The 16,633-nt window shown below is 37.8% G+C and overlaps 1 protein-coding gene across 30 annotated transcripts in view; it reads right to left on the bottom strand.

Annotated features, from left to right (window-relative positions):
• The window catches only part of NFASC (neurofascin), a 2,999,343-nt gene that overhangs the window by 1,322,421 nt on the left and 1,660,289 nt on the right, over positions 1–16,633 (bottom strand). For all 30 annotated transcript variants that reach the window (XM_044076767.1, XM_044076768.1, XM_044076766.1 and 27 more), the window contains one exon: positions 13,178–13,374. In XM_044076767.1, the coding sequence (XP_043932702.1) occupies positions 13,178–13,374 (197 nt within the window). The remainder of the gene's footprint in view (positions 1–13,177; positions 13,375–16,633) is intronic.

Raw genomic sequence — 16,633 nt, 5'->3', positions numbered from 1 at the left:
ACTCTATCAATCCCTGACAGCGAAGACAGTCACTAGCCTCCAATCCAGATGTCTTCTTGGCCTCTTCCCATTCTGTTACCTTTCCTTCCCTAAGCATTTATTCCCAATAACTTGGTTCCTTTGCCAGCTTCCTCCAGCAACTTTAAGGCATCTCTCATTTATTCTCTTTATACCAATTGCAATCATCCCTATTGGCAGAATCTCCTTTCTCCATTCCCATGTTGGATTAGTTATTAGCATCATTTCTGCTACTTTATGAATGCAATATTTTGTATGATTGATGTTATTCATTTTAAGGATCTGCTTTCAAAATCCTATTCCTTTCTTACTTCTTGAATTACTCCTAGCTTCTTCATCATCCCTTTCCACCTTTTATTATAGCTTTCTGCTTGTGATATGTATAAGAGCATTAACTGCGTGGCTCTAAAATATTGCTTCAAATCAGGTAATCCTGAGCCTCCTTGTTCTGTTGGGAGGATCAACTTATTTCACTTGACTCTTGCCCACTTCCCTCCCAAATAAAATTCTTCAACTCTTTATTAATTACTGTCCACAACTTCTCCTATGTTTGATAAAAAAATGCCTGACATTTTTACTACTTGTATCTTGATATTCATTTCCATAGGCAAGAACTTCCAGTTTCTCAGTTTTTGGATTATCTTTAGTTCAGTCTCTTTCCACATATCCTTAACTGCCATAACCAAGTCCTCTTAAATCCATAATCATAAATACTTTATTATATTATGTTCCCATAAATATGTGTATTGTTGAACTTGTTTGTGTCTTAGTACATAGTTTATAGCTATAGCCCTTGTTTTATCTTCTTTATTTGTATAGCCTGAAAAAAAAGGAACTGTCTCAGAATATTCCTCAACACTGAGATGTCCTTTCCTGGTTTCGGCAGGTACAAAATAATATCGTGTGCAAATAAAGCCAACTTTCTTGAATACCATGCTAATTATATTCTTGAATTTCTGAGTCCCTTATTTTCTTTGTCCATGGTTCTAAATATAATGCAAATAACAAAGGGGAAAAAGGACACCCTGCCTGGCTCCTGTGTTCAGACACAACTTATCAGATAGGAACGCTCCCACTTTGATTTTTACCCCTTATCCTTTAATTAACCTTATTCTTGTATCAGGAAATGCAAACGCTTTGACGCTCACCCTCATAAAGTCCCAGCTTACTCTGTCAAATACTTTCTCTGTATCAAAATCCACAAATAACAGTATTTTCCCACATTCTGCTTCCCTCTGGATCATCACTGTTGTATTAATGTTGTAAAACATTTGTGGAAAATCTGGTAGCAGCTGAGACTCAGGTGGATTAAGATGAGGAAAAGGAAATTATGCAGCTTCTGGACTTTATCCTTCTCACCCAAGAATAAGTACTAAGTGATGGCCATCCATGATGGAGGGACAATGGCCCTGGACTGTCTCTAAAGGTTATTAGTCTGGAATTCTTCAGAAATAGTGATACTGCTTGTTTGAAAAGGAAATCCTGTATCCTGTTTTGTGGATCACCTCAACCTCCGGGTTGGCATCTATTACACTGTCCACCTCTTCCTCAATCATCCCTGTATAAAGTGGATCCAAAGGTTTGATGCAGGGATTTAAAAAAAACACGAGGATTTGGAACATTTTGATACCTGTTGTAAGCTCTTTGAGGGGCCTCAAACTTAACACCTGTGACAGACAACTTCTTGCCCTCTGCACTTCAGAAGTTTTTTCTTCACTGCCAGCTAAAAGAAGAATGAGCCATCATTGGGATCATTTGTGAAGGACGATTTAAAGTTAACCAAACAATCTTAAGTGAAGCCTTGTATGCAGTCTCCTAGTAAAGCATGTGCCTCTGCCCGATCCATTCCATTGGCCAAGTTATGAATGACCTCATGAAGAGATTTAATATTTAAAATCTTGCCACATGTAGTCTCGTATTATTTTCTAGAATCTGGTGTGGGCAGCTTTAAAGAGGTCAAAGCTTGTTTGCTAAATCTCTTTGGAAGTGGTTCATGATCTGTGTGGTCTAGGCGGCTAATGTGGTTGGCTATAGGTGAGAGGGTCCTGGGTCTGAAACTTGGCAGAGGTGCTAATTTTGGTTGGCACACTGGTGCAGTGGTTAATATTATTGCCTTACAGCAAGAGGTTCTCTGGTTTGATTCTCAGGTAAGGTGCCTTCAGATCTTTACTTAATATGTTTTTGTGGAAGGTTGGCATAATGGTTAAGGTGTTTACCTTATAGACACAAGGTACAGGGTTTGATTCTCACATGGGGTAATTGGCTAGACTTAAATGGACCACAAGGACAGTTAGCCTAGTACTAATACTTGAATTTATAAGGAAAGATGATGTGAGTGGTATCTGAATGCACTCTTTCGCATTCTGTCCATTGCCCTACAATCCCTGTATGGTGGAATGACAGAAACTGAATTTTAAGTAAGCTCTTTTCAAGTAGCTGCTGCTGCAGTAAAATAATCTACCTATGCACCTTTGGACCAAAAGTACCTATTCTTGGGGTGAGGTCACTGGATTTTATCAGGCTTCTTGTGGATAGCTCCTGAAAAGTTGGGTTCCTGCCATACCCTCCTGGTGAAAAAAACTGACCAGACAGCAAGAGGTGCCATCCAGAAGGTAGAGGGTGCAGAGCAGCAAGCCTTCAATAACACCTCTTTGTCATGGGGGGACTGTGGCCAAGATCCCCTCTGATGCGTCACCTCAAGCATGTCACCAAATGTGGCATGTTCCAGACTGGGCTGGGGAAATCCCTCCTTATCATCTGAATCAGTGCCCAAAATGAGTGACTCCACAGAGGAGTTGATATGCCTCATTTTACGCTTCCTCATTTGAGCATTGTGAGGTAGGGGGCACTCTGACTGCAGCTAAGCTGCCCTTTTGAAGCTATCTTTTCTGCCTTGGCCATGGGATGTATGATAATTAGGCTGAGATGTAGATTAGTGGGTGTCTAGGAGATGAGCCAAGATAGCTACAGTATGAACTGAAACTCTTGGAGGAGAGACAGTTATCCTCTTCATGGCCATGGATGCTGACATCAAATCCACAGGATTCAAGGAGCTCCTTCCTGGAGTCACTGAGGAAGGAGCCACCAGAACTGCCAAACTTGAGGGCTTTGAGGAGGAAATCAGTCCCAAGACCAAGAAGGCTGAAGACTATGACACTGTAAAGGTATCCAACCAGGTTGATGTTGATGATGTTGTTGAAAACTCAGCTCTGACAAATTGGTCCTAAGATCCACTTGATGTCAGTGTGGTCTCAGCATGAGGTGAATTTGGAGGAAGATACTAGTGCAGAAATTGAATAATCAGTCAAAGCTGGGCACACAGGTTCTGAGTATTATCATGGCTCCGATACCACCAGTACCCAAGCATACACCAGGGAAGAAGCCGGTATGACTGATGGCAGGGTCAGCCCAATCTACCCTAGACACAAAGGGGGATGGGATCACACCCATCTCAGTCCAAATCTTTGAGAAAGCCCACATCATATGTTTCCAAACTGTACCTGATTTAGAAAGAAAAAAGCTGACCCAAATCACCACAGCTATGAGAAAATCCACTTTACTGATGAAATCACACAAAGGAGTAAGTGCTTTCATGATCCCACTGACCGCTTCATCAGACTGAATGTAGTTGGTTTACAAACTTACTTTTAAGCACATACTCATTAATTGAAGCATCAATAAATCAATTATACAATGAATCATCTGATATAAAATCAATTATATAAAAAGTCAATTACATATAAACACACACACACACACATATATATATATATATATATATATATATATATATATATACATGTGTATATTCACATCATAAAAAATAAAATCACAAATGCAAACACATAAAAATCAACTTGACATATTTAATACCTAAGTTCCCTAGCTTTCAAAAGGGGTTTTAGGGAAACAGTTTCATTAATTCCTGGTGGTGTATGGGCATTTAACCTAAGGATCCATCTCTGTTCTGCAATTTCAGTTCTATTTTTGATGTCGCCTCCTCTGATTCCTTCTACTAAAATCTCTAGAACTACAAATTTAAAATAATGTAAATTACCTTCTACCTCTACATGTTTAGCCAGGGCATTAGTTTCCTTTTTATTTTGAATGTCTCTATAGTGCTCCTGTATACGTTCCTTTAGCATTCGGTTCGTTTTACCTATATAATAGGCATTACATGTTATGCAGAATGCAAAATAGACTATATTTTTAGTCCTACAATCAGCATAGTGTCTAGCTTGCAGCTCAGAATGTAAACTTGGATGCACAAAGGTCATACAAGAAGATATATATTTGCAGGCTGAACAATTCCTGCAAGTATAAGTACCTCTTCTCTGAGAAATACTATTCAACCCATCATTTTTAGTACCATAACAAAATTGGCGTTTTAAAGATTTCTTATTTTTAAAAGCAAAGTTAGGTGTATCATCTAAGACAAACATCTAACTCTTTAGCAGTTTTTAGAATATTCCAATTTCTTTTAAAAACATCACAGAAAGTACTAGTATCACTGGTATAGGTGACGGGGAACCTGAGTTTGTTACTGTCTCTATTATTTGTATACAAGGTATTATTTTCTCTCTCAGAGAAATAAGCCTTTTCTCTGTTTTTTCTTCCTCTAGTTAACTCTAGTACGTAATTGTGAAACATATTTTTGGGGTACCCTCTCTCTAAAAACTCTTCTCTGAGGTTATCCAGTGCTAGTTTCAGTTGTAACTCATCATTGTGTATTCTCATCAATCTAAGGATCTGCCCTTTCACTACATTTTTCCCAATAAACTGAGGACTTAAACCGGAACAATGGGAAAAAAATAGTGCCGTTTTAGCTACAAGACCCATTACCCATCAAAGAGAAATCGAGGAGCTGAGGACAGAGGGGCAGGGCTCCAGGCAGACCAGATGGGTCGGGATGCAGCAGAGACTTATGAGAAGCAAGACTTCAAAGGTTTGGTTTTAAATATTTCTAATATACCCTTGACCAATGCGTAGCTATCCGTATTGGGTAAAGGACTGTCTTTCATTCCAGCACAAAAGACTGATCTAGCTGATCTTCTAGGAGCTAAGATTATCTGCTAGAACTTTAATGCTCAAAACTATTTTTAAAACTGTTGATAATGAAAGTCATACTTTTGTCAAACCTAGCACCTTTGTTCCTAAAATGCACCCGATTGTTGACACTTTTGTTTTGGTTTGTGACTACGAGATTAGGAAGATATTTGATAGAGGTACTGTATCTAATTATTTTAATTTGAGCAAAGATTAGAGTGAAGCATTATCTGAATTAAAGTCTGTACAATCTATTAAAATTAGACCTGACTACAAAGGGGGAGGGGTAGTTTTTCTTGATAAAGATCTATACATTACTCAAATGCAGTTATTATTAAATGAAGAGAATACTTGCCAGAAAATAACTTGTTCACAAGCCAAGGGAATAACAGATAGAATTTCCATTATGCTATTTGACCTTCTTATTAGTGGAATGATTTCTGAGAATTTGTTCAAATACTTTATCATTAAGGCCCCTTTTTATCCAACTATATATGGGCTACATAAAGTACACAAGAATTCAAAGATTCCTCCTATGAGATCCATTGTCTCTGGTAAAGGATGGGCAACGGAGCCTCTGTTGATTTATGTAGAGAAATGTTTACATCCAGTGTTAGAGACTTGTGATAGTGTACTGAAGGATACTAAAATGTTTTTGCAAATATTATATAATGAAACGAAGGATATTGACTGTGAATATTTTTTTGTTAGACTAGATATCGTTTCATTATTTACTGGCATCCCCAATGCCTGGGGGATTGAGAATATTAGAAGTTTACTGAACTCAAAGCAATTTTATACCAATAATAAAATAAATTTGTTATGCTCACTACTGGAAATCATTTTAGAAAATAATCTATTCAGCTTTAGAGATACGTACTATCTTCAAAAGATTGGCGTAGTGAAGGGCACTCCTTGTGCCAACAGCTACGCCAATCTTGCACTAGTTGAATGGGAATGTAGTTCTTTTTTATTGAAGGAAGAGTATAAGAGAAATTTGACATATTTTTTCGTGTGGAGGCACACAGAGAGAACTTGATTTATTTTTGGAGTATTTGCATACCACCACCTCCTTTTTGAAATTTCTAGTAAAATCTCATTTGAGGAAATATATTTCATAGATGTGAAGGTGAAGAAATCTGATGTGTTAGGAATTTAAACTAGCATTTATAGGAAACCTACCAGAAGGAATGCCCTGTTACACAGGGACAGCATGCACCCAAAGTTTACTGGGAAAATTGTAGTAAAAGGGCAGATCTTTAGATTGATGAGATTACACAATGATTAGATACAACTGGAACTAGCATTGGATAACCTCAGAGAAGAGTTTTTAGAGAGAGGGTACCCCAGAAATATCTTTGACAATTAAGTACTAGAGTTAACTAGAGAAAGAAGTACCAGAGGAAAGGCTTATTTCCCCGAGAGAGAAAATAATACCTTGTATAGAAATAACAGAGACAGTAACAAACTCAGGTTCCCCATCACCTATACCAGTGATATTAATACTTTCTGTGATGTTTTTAAAAGAAATTGGAATATTCTAAAAACTGCTAAAGAATTAGATGTTTTTTTAGATGATACACCTAACTTTGCTTTTAAAAATAAAAATCTTTAAAATGTCAACTTTGTTATGGTACTAAAAATGATGGGTTGAATAGTATTTCTTAGAGAAGAGGTACTTATACTTGCAGGAATTGTTCAGCCTGCAAGTATATACATTCTTGTACGACTTTTGTGCATCCAAGTTTACACTCTGAGCTGCAAGCTAGACACTATTCTGATTGTAGGACTAAAAATATAGTCTATTTTGCATTCTGCATAACATGTCATGCCTATTATATAGGTAAAATGAACCGAATGCTAAAGGAACATATACAGGAGCACTATAGACATTCAAAATAAGAAGGAAACTAATGCCTTGGCTAAACATGTAGAGGTAGAAGGTAATTTACATTGTTTTAAATCTGTAGTTCTAGAGATTTTAGAAGAAGGAATCAGAGGAGGAGACATCAAAAATAGAACTGAAATTGCAGAACAGAGATGGATCCTTAGGTTAAATGCCCATACACCACCAGGAATTAATGAAGGCATTTCCCTAAAACCCCTTTTGAAAGCTTGGGCACTTAGGCATTAAGTATGTCAAGTTGATATTTATATGTTTGCATTTGTGATTTTAGTTTTTATGATGTGAATATACACATGTATGTATATATATATATATATATATATATATATATATATATATATATATATATATATATATATATATATATATGGGTCTATATGACTGTTTATTTGGTCGACAGTTCATTTGATCGACAAGCATTTGCCCCCTTCCCCAATGTTGTGTGACCCTGGAGTTGATATATATAGTTAGGGGGTGTGTGGGGGGCACAGCCCCCCACATTGGGGGGTGTGGGGGTGAAGCCCCCCACCTAAAATGCTTGTCGATCAAATGAACTGTCGACCAAATAAACAGTCGATCATATGAACTGTCGACCAAGTCATATAGACCCATATATATATATATATATATATATATATATATATATATATATATAAAATTGATTTTTTTATATAATTGATTTTATCAGATGATTAATTGTATAATTGATTTATTGATGCTTCAGTTAATGAGTATGTGCTTAAAAGCAGGTTTGTAAACCAAGTACATTCAGTCTGATGAAGCGGTCAGTGAGATTGTGAAAGCGCTTACTCCTTTGTGTAATTTCATCATTAAAGTGGATTTTCTCATAGCCGTGGGGATTTGGCTCAGCTTTGTTCTTTCGTTATTGCCCTGTTTGCTGAGAGCTTAATTCTTTATCAGGTAGCTAGTATTGTTTTCTTCATTTTTTGTACCTGATTTAGTCCTGAGAGAGCTAAATGACAACGGTAAGAAGTTAAAGGTGGCCTAGACAGGAAACAAGGAAGTTCCTTTGCAGAATTAGGCTGCCTGACCTCTCATTTCAGAGATTTGTAAACTATTGTAATAGGATCCAAACAAGCTAGAGCTGCATTACGCTGAGCTTAGGACAGTGGATGAAACATCAGATCCAATGAAGGGTTGGCATCATACATTCTTCTCTTTTTTTGTCTGAAGATCCTTATTTTTATCTTTGTTCCTATTCCTTTTTTTCAGCTTGTCCTTGTATTTCTCTCCATCTTGATCTGTTTTGTTCACTGGAAGGATAAGGAGGGAACAAGCCATTGAAAATAAATGTCCACTGTCTGCCAATGATCAAGGGATGAGAGTCCTGCAGATGGAGCAGTCATCAGATACATGCACTGGCACACCAGGGAATGATTGTGGTGTCCTTTAGTGGAATTTTGTTTTACATTTGACAAATTTAGAAAAACTCTTGTCAAAGCACTCCACACACAAGAATACAGACAAAAAAAAAAAAAAAAAAACTTTCCCAACCACAAACTGCACATACAGTACAAAGCAGTAACACCATGATTATAAAATGAGATAATATTAATTAGGAGAAATAACAGAGTCAGCAGGCATTCCAACTACACAGTGTGAGAATGAAAAAATGATATAAAAAATGTTTACAGGAAAAAAGAAACATAAGTTGAAAAGAGCTCAACAAAACTATAGGAATTTAGTGTAGCTCAAGGGAACAACAGTAAGCAAGTATAGGAAGAAAGAAAGAAAGAAAGAAAGAAAGAAAGAAAGAAAGAAAGAAAGAAAGAAAGAAAGAAAGAAAGAAAGAAAGAAAGAAAGAATGAAATGTAGTATATGAAGACTGAGTACTTAGCTGCACCAGAAGGCATCTTTTTCCTATGGCAGTAAATGAGATCTGGGAAGAGATGTTACCCTAGGGGAGTATGGGAATGAAAAAGTTTAAAGGAACTTTAGGTTAAAGCACTAGCTGTGCTGGATGAGATCAGACAATTGTCTTGTGGATGCATTAGTCAGACTAGCAGACTTGACGACAAGGATCTTTGAATTACTACATGTAATACCAGATGCTACCCATCAGCCCAAAACTCCTGCTGCTGCAAATACCCTGAGACTAAACTTATCAATTCTCATCAGTAATGCCCCCTCTGTGTTGGGTAGAGCAGTTGGTATGTCTTTTTTGTACACACACATTAAAATTGAGCTCCTATGCTCTTTACATACAGACACTCTTTACCCTATATTTGGTAACCTTGTGACTGGACTAAGGGGGGTTCGCACCTCTAGTATCCATATTTGTTGACTTTCAATTAAACAAGGCTAAATTTGCAAGAAAATAAATTAGCTGTCAAGGTTAAAAACGTATAATCATGAAATTTACTTGCAGAATGTTTTGCAGCCACAGTGTAGCAGCAAGCAAATCCCAGTCAAGTGATACAAATGGAAATATATCACTTGAAGATCAGCTGATACACTGAGTACCCACAAAACTGTTATAAGTTGCCATCCTTCCCCTTTCTCTACTTTCAGGAGTCCTGCTGGAGATTCAGCTGCACTTCCCAAAAATCTTGTTAGTGATTCCCTTTTGGTGAAGACAGCATTGGTTTCCCCTATTAATGCAGTTGACCAGGAGCAATCACCACAAGTTACCGCACTAGTTGGACCTCTTCAGAGAGGACAAGGGTTCAAGCTTCCATCATCACTTGTCCACTCTTCAATTGACACTGTGGGTGATAGGGTTTAGATCCCTTTTAGGGACCTTTCTTTCTGAGCATGTGCTCAGGGTTTTATAGGAAGCACAAAAACTGGCAACCAGAAAGTCTTACATGTTCAAATGGATGAGATTTTCTGTTTGGTGTCATGCTCATAACTAAAACCCTTTTTCAGTGGGGGTCCCTGTGGTTCTCTCCTATGTGTTTGAGTTACTCCAGCCTAGCTTGGCCTATTCTGTAAAGGTCCATTTGTCAGCTATTTCTGCCTGTCTGCCCTTGAATCCACCTTTGGCCTCTTGCGTTGAGGTCAAACAGTTTTCTAAATGCTTCTTGCATCTCAGGCCACCAAGGAACCCTATTCCTCCTCCTTGAGACCTTAATTATGTTTTAGAAAAACTGGTCCAAGCTTCCTTTCAGCCTGCAGGTTCAGCTTCTCTGCAACATTGTACCTGGAAGACTGTCTTATTGCTTGCTCTTACTTCTGCTCAGAGGGTTTCTGAGCTTCAGGCTCTTATGGCCATTCCTCCTTTTTTTAGTTTTTCACAGGGACAGCATGTTCCTTTGTACTATTCCTTCTGTTATGCCCAAGGTTGTTAATGAGTTGTCTTTGAATCAGGCAGTACAACTCTCTTAAATTTTCAATTATCCTCAGTCTGCTAGTGAGAGGGTCCTTCATACCTTGGATTTGCACAGACAGCTCAGGTATTATTTGGATAAAACTAAGACCATTCATAAGTTTGATCAGCTTTTTGTTTCATTTCATCCCAGTACATTGGGTTTGACAGTTTCCAAACAAACCATCTTCTCCTGGATATCTAATTCCATTTCCTTTTGTTATTCTTTTCATGGCAAATCACCTTCTACCAGAGCTCACTCCACTAGTGCTTTTGCCTCTTCTGGTGCTTTCTTCAAGGGTTTGGAAACAAATTCCATCCTTGAAACTGCTACTTGCTCTTCAGTGCATACCTTTACTAAGCATTATAAATTGGACAGGGTTTCTAGGGCCAGAGCATATTTTGCTAGAGCCATTCTGCATAGGTTCATTGAGGGCTATTCCCAGCCTTACACCTCCCAATCCTTTTCTTAAGCTTTTGTACTCCCCCTAAGGTGAAATACCCTGCAACAGTGATGTAGAAGGGCACAGTACAGTTTAACATAACAGTAGATGCTCTTCTTTTCATTGTTGCAGCATTTGGTCCCTCCCTCCACCCCGTTTTTTTCTTTCTTCTAGGTTTTGTCTTGGTTTCCCTCCTGGCCAAGTATCTCCCTTTTCCATCTGCATTTTCTTCTTCTGGATGTTTATAGACTTCATTGTCCTATGGAACCTGTTCTCTTCTGGGGCAATTCAGTTCTGATTAGCTGCTTCTGTATGTCATCATTATCTACTATATCCTGAATGGGGAGCATACATCTGACATACGGCGCATACAAGATCTAAAGTGCTGGACATTGGGCTATCACTGGTAGGAGATCCCTAAGGTGAAGAATATTGCAAAGGCCATGAATTCATATGCAGCTCTTTTTTTTATTTTTACTTGTGGTGCCTTTTCCACTCTTGCATCCGTTTGTGGTCATATGCAGCTCTTCTGAAAATGACAGTGGACCAGAGACTGCACCAGAGGAAGTTTCATCAATTTGACTTATCTGGATACCTACAATTTCCAGATATGTATTCATCTGTCTAAGAATGTGAATCTCCCTTTAGAAGTGTAAAAGAGCCATCCACATTTGAAACCAGCCCCTGTGTACATAACCGTTCTGTAGTACTACATCAAAATGATTTCAAGGTCAGCTAGGAAGGGGGATTCTGAGATGACATTCCTAAAAAGCACAGCTGCTTCTGCAAAGCCAGAAGGCTACATGTCACTCAGTGACAACCATCACTTCTTAATTCTTTTTCCCATATTACTACACAATAAGCACTGTCATTCCATGTCATAAAAAACTTTCAGTATTTTTCTTTGCACTCATCCTGTCTAAGAAAGAGTGGTGCTGATCACCCTGAAGTCCAAACTTTGCACTCTAGTCAAGCACGTGAGGATTATTCATTTACCAGGGAAATACTGCAACTCTCCAAGATATGAGCGGGTGGGTGAATGAATGCGTGTGGTGTCAGTGTGGTTGCTGAGGATTTTTTAGAATGCCCTAACATGTTTTAATCCTGGGATTTGCTTAAACAGTGACTTCAGTAGAAATATAATATGTACAACACATGATGTCTGTCTTAGGTCTTTAGATTCACAGCACTGTCATTTAAAAGCTGTCATTCCTCCGCATACACTTCAAGCACAGTCAGGAGTCCATCTTTCTTTCAGAGAATGATGAACAAGTCTCAGCCACTCAAGACTATAATTTCTACTTTCTTTCTAAAGAACACATTTAAATCTACTTTTTATTCTACCCACACTTGCTCTTTTGTCTAACTCTTAATTTTCAAAATAATTACAAGGAAAATTACAATTGCACATAGTGCAAATATTAGTAAATATTTAACCTGCACATAATTTGTCATCACAGACCATATACTTTTATATAGTCATTTATTCAAAACCATGGATGCATGTTTTTGCATCGTCTCCTTATCACTACCTTGCCTAGTTAATGATTTAAACATCTAAAGCACAGACAGGGCTGAGACACAAAAGTGGACTAAAATCAAAAGCCATAAGAGGGATAAAAAGGAAACTTTAGCTGACATGAGTAAATGAGATCACCAAGCTCTGTACTGAGCAAGTCTACATAACAAAATATCAATTATCACTGAGTCTAAGGAAAACATTTGCAATATTCAAGGGAGATGAAAAAAAAAATCTGCTTCAAAGTAAATGCTCCCCAAATTGATGCCTATGATCCACAGGGCTGAGATTAGAAATATTTGAAAAAAATAATCCAATGTTTTGAGTGCATTTAGGCAACAAACTGAAAAAATTCTATAACATATGCACTGCAGCATTAAACACAATACTGATTTTGTCAGGCATTTACCATTATGCACACTACAACTTAACTTAAATCATGTTTCCATTTTATAGAGGAGTTTCTCCCACATCCAGTGTAAGTCCAGCATAAGGTAGGCATGCACGGACCCAAAACCATAGGTAGCTCATCTTTTGCCATATACAGAGTGCCAAACTGACACCCCCAGCAATTCAGATTCGAGGAACACACACACGCAAAGCTGTTCTCAAAATTGTGGAGGGGAAAAAAGTTCTTCAAGTTCTAATGTCTTCTCCTTTCCTTAAATGTATCAGCTGAGCTGTAAATATAGTATCACCATTCAATACACTCCTACACCATTTGCACCTACCAATCACACATTCTCACAACTTTCATTGACAGTAGCTGCCTCCTTTTCCCACCTCCTAACTTTGGCTCTGCACACACCTAGTTTATTTACTCACACTATAGTGCTGCCACACCTGTTGATATGGATAAAGCTATGGAAATTATGCCTCCTTTACAATGAACAACTCACTTATTTCATGTGACTTACTTGAGACCTGAAGGATAATTTTGTTGGAAAGTGCAATTCCATGGTCATTGCGAGCACTGCACTGGTATGTGCCTTCATAATCTTCTGGTTTTCCATTCCTGCTGAAATCAATGGTTAGTGTACCAGACCCATATTTCATCGACACCCTGGGATCCTTTGCTACATTAAAAAATTTTCCATTGCGTGTCCATGAAAAGCTGTAAGTAGAAATTAAAACTTTAGCAAAAATAATTGTTTGTAAATGATCACTAATGTTCATAGAAGGTTTGTAAAGTATTATTTCTTAAAACCAAAAGACAAGATTACAAATGATTAACAGTGAAACTATTGAGAGAATTAGTACTATATATGATGCTGTCATAAAAATCCATTTTCAAATAAAGTAGCTGATAAATTTATTAACAAGGGGACAACACAATCTTCAAATTAAAAAGAAATAATAAAAGATCAGCAAAACAGAAAATGTAGAAGACTGCAATTTTGGGGTATAGTTCAACTTTATTGGCTAGGAACCATCCAACAAATGTCTTGTTATTGGGTACCAGGAAGACTGTTCATGCCAAAGAAAATACTGTAAATCAAGGAAATATCAGCAGAGGGATCTCAAATTCACAACCTTCAGTCCTCAATCAGCTCTCAAACCAGTGTAAAAAAAAAGAGTCATAAAGATGATACAGTGGACTACTGAAGATAAGAAAGAAATGATTTGTTGTTACTATTATGCAAGAAGCCCAGAATTTCCAGACAGAAGATATACAAAATGATTAAGGCAGAAACTAGAAGAAAGAAAAATACTTGCACAAGAAAAACTGTCAGAAGCTTCACATTAAAAAAATAATTTACAGTCGTAGTTAGATATGTTACGGATACATGTAACTCCATATGAATTGTAGACAGAAGCACTACTGTGCACATTGTGGGTGCTGTGAAGAGCTAGGGAGGTAGTGTAATAGCATTTTCTCACCTAAAATTACACTGTTTTACAATTAGTTGCAATTCTAGCCCACCTGTGACCCAGGACTTGCAGTTCACATTCACAGTGGTGACAGAACTGTGTTTGGTTGCAGAATCTACTTACAGAGCTCAACTAATTTTTAAGTTTATAGCCTTTCTGACAGGTTTTCCCACCCAGCTCCACTCCTATTAACTTGAGCTGAGCTGCATTTGTCAAAGGTCTTTAAATCAAGACCTGAACAACATGTTAAACCCTGACCTCCGAGAAAGGAGTTGCAATGATGTTGGTATTCTCCATGCATTCTAAACAGCATTTTTTGACAAAAAGGGAAGAAAAAAACACCACCACTGCTGGACTCAATCTACAGTGGACTGTTTGTGCAAGAGCTTTTTCTCTTTAGGAAGCTTTGCTAAATCAAACAAGATCTTAGTGCTAGTCCTAATTCTGTGGTTGTGGTAATCCTAAGCACAATTAAGACATTCAGCTGCAGTAAACTTCATCATCTAGCATTTCAGTGCCTGCCTAACTGACAAACTCATCTGGTACTTCCATCTGAAACCCTAAACCCCTGCAATTTAAAACTCAATGGATTACCACTCTTAACATCACTGCTGTCAAAATCATGAACCAGCACTTACCTACAATGTCTGTAGCCAGCCTGAAAGAGATAGGTATCTTGAGACATTGTAAGAATTGTTTCATGCTCTCTGACGATCTACTTAAACAGCATAATGCTGTATGTGAGAAATGTACTTACATAATGTCCTTGTTGCCCAAAATCTCTCACATAGACAGCCAAGCCATCAGGATTGTTGGCAGCAGACTGCACAACACAACTCACGTGACACTTAACATGTGGTTCTTAACACCAGCTTGCCTAAACCATACAGACCTCCAAAATGTAACACAGGCATTGAACACACCTCAGCAACACTCTGATCACAAAGCTTAACACCTCACAAAGCATGAGGAGTCCCAATGTCTTGGATACTTAGCCTATAAGGTAAAAATCTACCCAAACTGATATTTTAGTCATAGAAGATGCCATTGTAAGGCATAAATATGCTATCTTACCAGTCTGAGCAAGTAAAGAGGGGCAATCAGTTATTTGACTGGTGCCAGGATTTATCCAATCATGTGTACTCAAATCCTTGAACAGCAAGTACTAGCATGACTCTGGCATAGTGTATATGTGTGTGTTAATGTCTTGAGATGTACCTTCCTGTATTATATGAAGAGAGACATGATGGACTTCTCTGACTGTGGGTTGCAGGCAGGTATGAGCCTAGCACTGAGCAGAAGCTGTCCCTTTTAGGTTTTTGAATATGGGCTAAGGTATTCTCCACCCGCATACTGATTTTTTTTGGTAAAAACAATCTGATATATCTACCAGCATAACTGTAAGCAAAGGATAATATGAAGGTATTGATGATAATGATAATATCCTAAATAAAAACTCCGCTGCCTTAAAGCTCCCTCCATTTTGGAAGATGTACACATCTGCATAGTGATCAAGATATTGTTTAAAAAAGTTATCATTTAAATCCTCACAAAGTATTCCTGTTAAACAGGGCTATAATGCCTTTCACACACTTAGACCAGCTACTATGCAACAGGGGAAAAAAGATGAAGATGTCTCACTGTTTATCAGGAAGTGTCTTACATCTAGGCTAGTTACGTAGCATGAAATACTTCATGTCCAACTCAACATCATTAAACTCTCTTACCACATTAAGCCAGTTATAGAACTCCCTCAATGATTCTAGATAGATACAACACCCACTTACAAAAACCCATGTTCCTGGGTGACTTTAACTATCCAATTATATACTGGGAAATATACACTACCACAAGTGCACAAGCACAGAGATTCCTGGACTTGTGTTAATACAAATGCTCTGGAATAACTAGCGAGAGTACCCACTAGGGGGAAAATCATCCTTGACCTAGCCTTACTAATACGAGCAGTCATGCTCCACCCTTTATGTATCACATTCACTCATCAGGTCAGACCATAAAACTGTTTCCATGAAATAAAATTGAAATCAGAAATACCAGCAGCCACTAGAATCTTTAGAAACTTCTCAAAGGCAAACTTCTCAGCAATACCCAGGCAAGTTTCAAATCCCTCCCCTGTACCCATTGAACTCCACTGAATATTCAGAAATGTATGCCATTAACTTGTATCAGTATGTCAAAAACTCCACAGAAGCAGCTATTCCCTACAAAGGGCTAACCCCCTCCTCTAAAACAAACTTGACCTAAACAAGCTTTACAATAAAAAGAAAATAATGAAAGCAAAATATCAGATCAGAGAAGTAATCAACAGCAGGTAGAACCATCATCATTATAATAAACAAGCAATTCAGGAGTTTAATCTAAATACCAAAGTGAAGTCTGAGGCAAAGATAGCCAGCTATGCAAAGGACAACCATACAGCCTTCTTTAGCTATGCTTTCAACCTCAACAGCTCTATACAGCTAAGTACTGAACTGCTTGGA

The sequence above is a fragment of the Protopterus annectens genome, chromosome 7.part0, assembly GCF_019279795.1.
Source record: "Protopterus annectens isolate FY-2018-M chromosome 7.part0, PAN1.0, whole genome shotgun sequence".
NCBI lineage: Eukaryota > Metazoa > Chordata > Ceratodontiformes > Protopteridae > Protopterus > Protopterus annectens.
The sequence above is the reverse complement of the archived record's forward strand: the minus strand, read 5'-3'. Positions and strand labels throughout refer to the sequence as shown.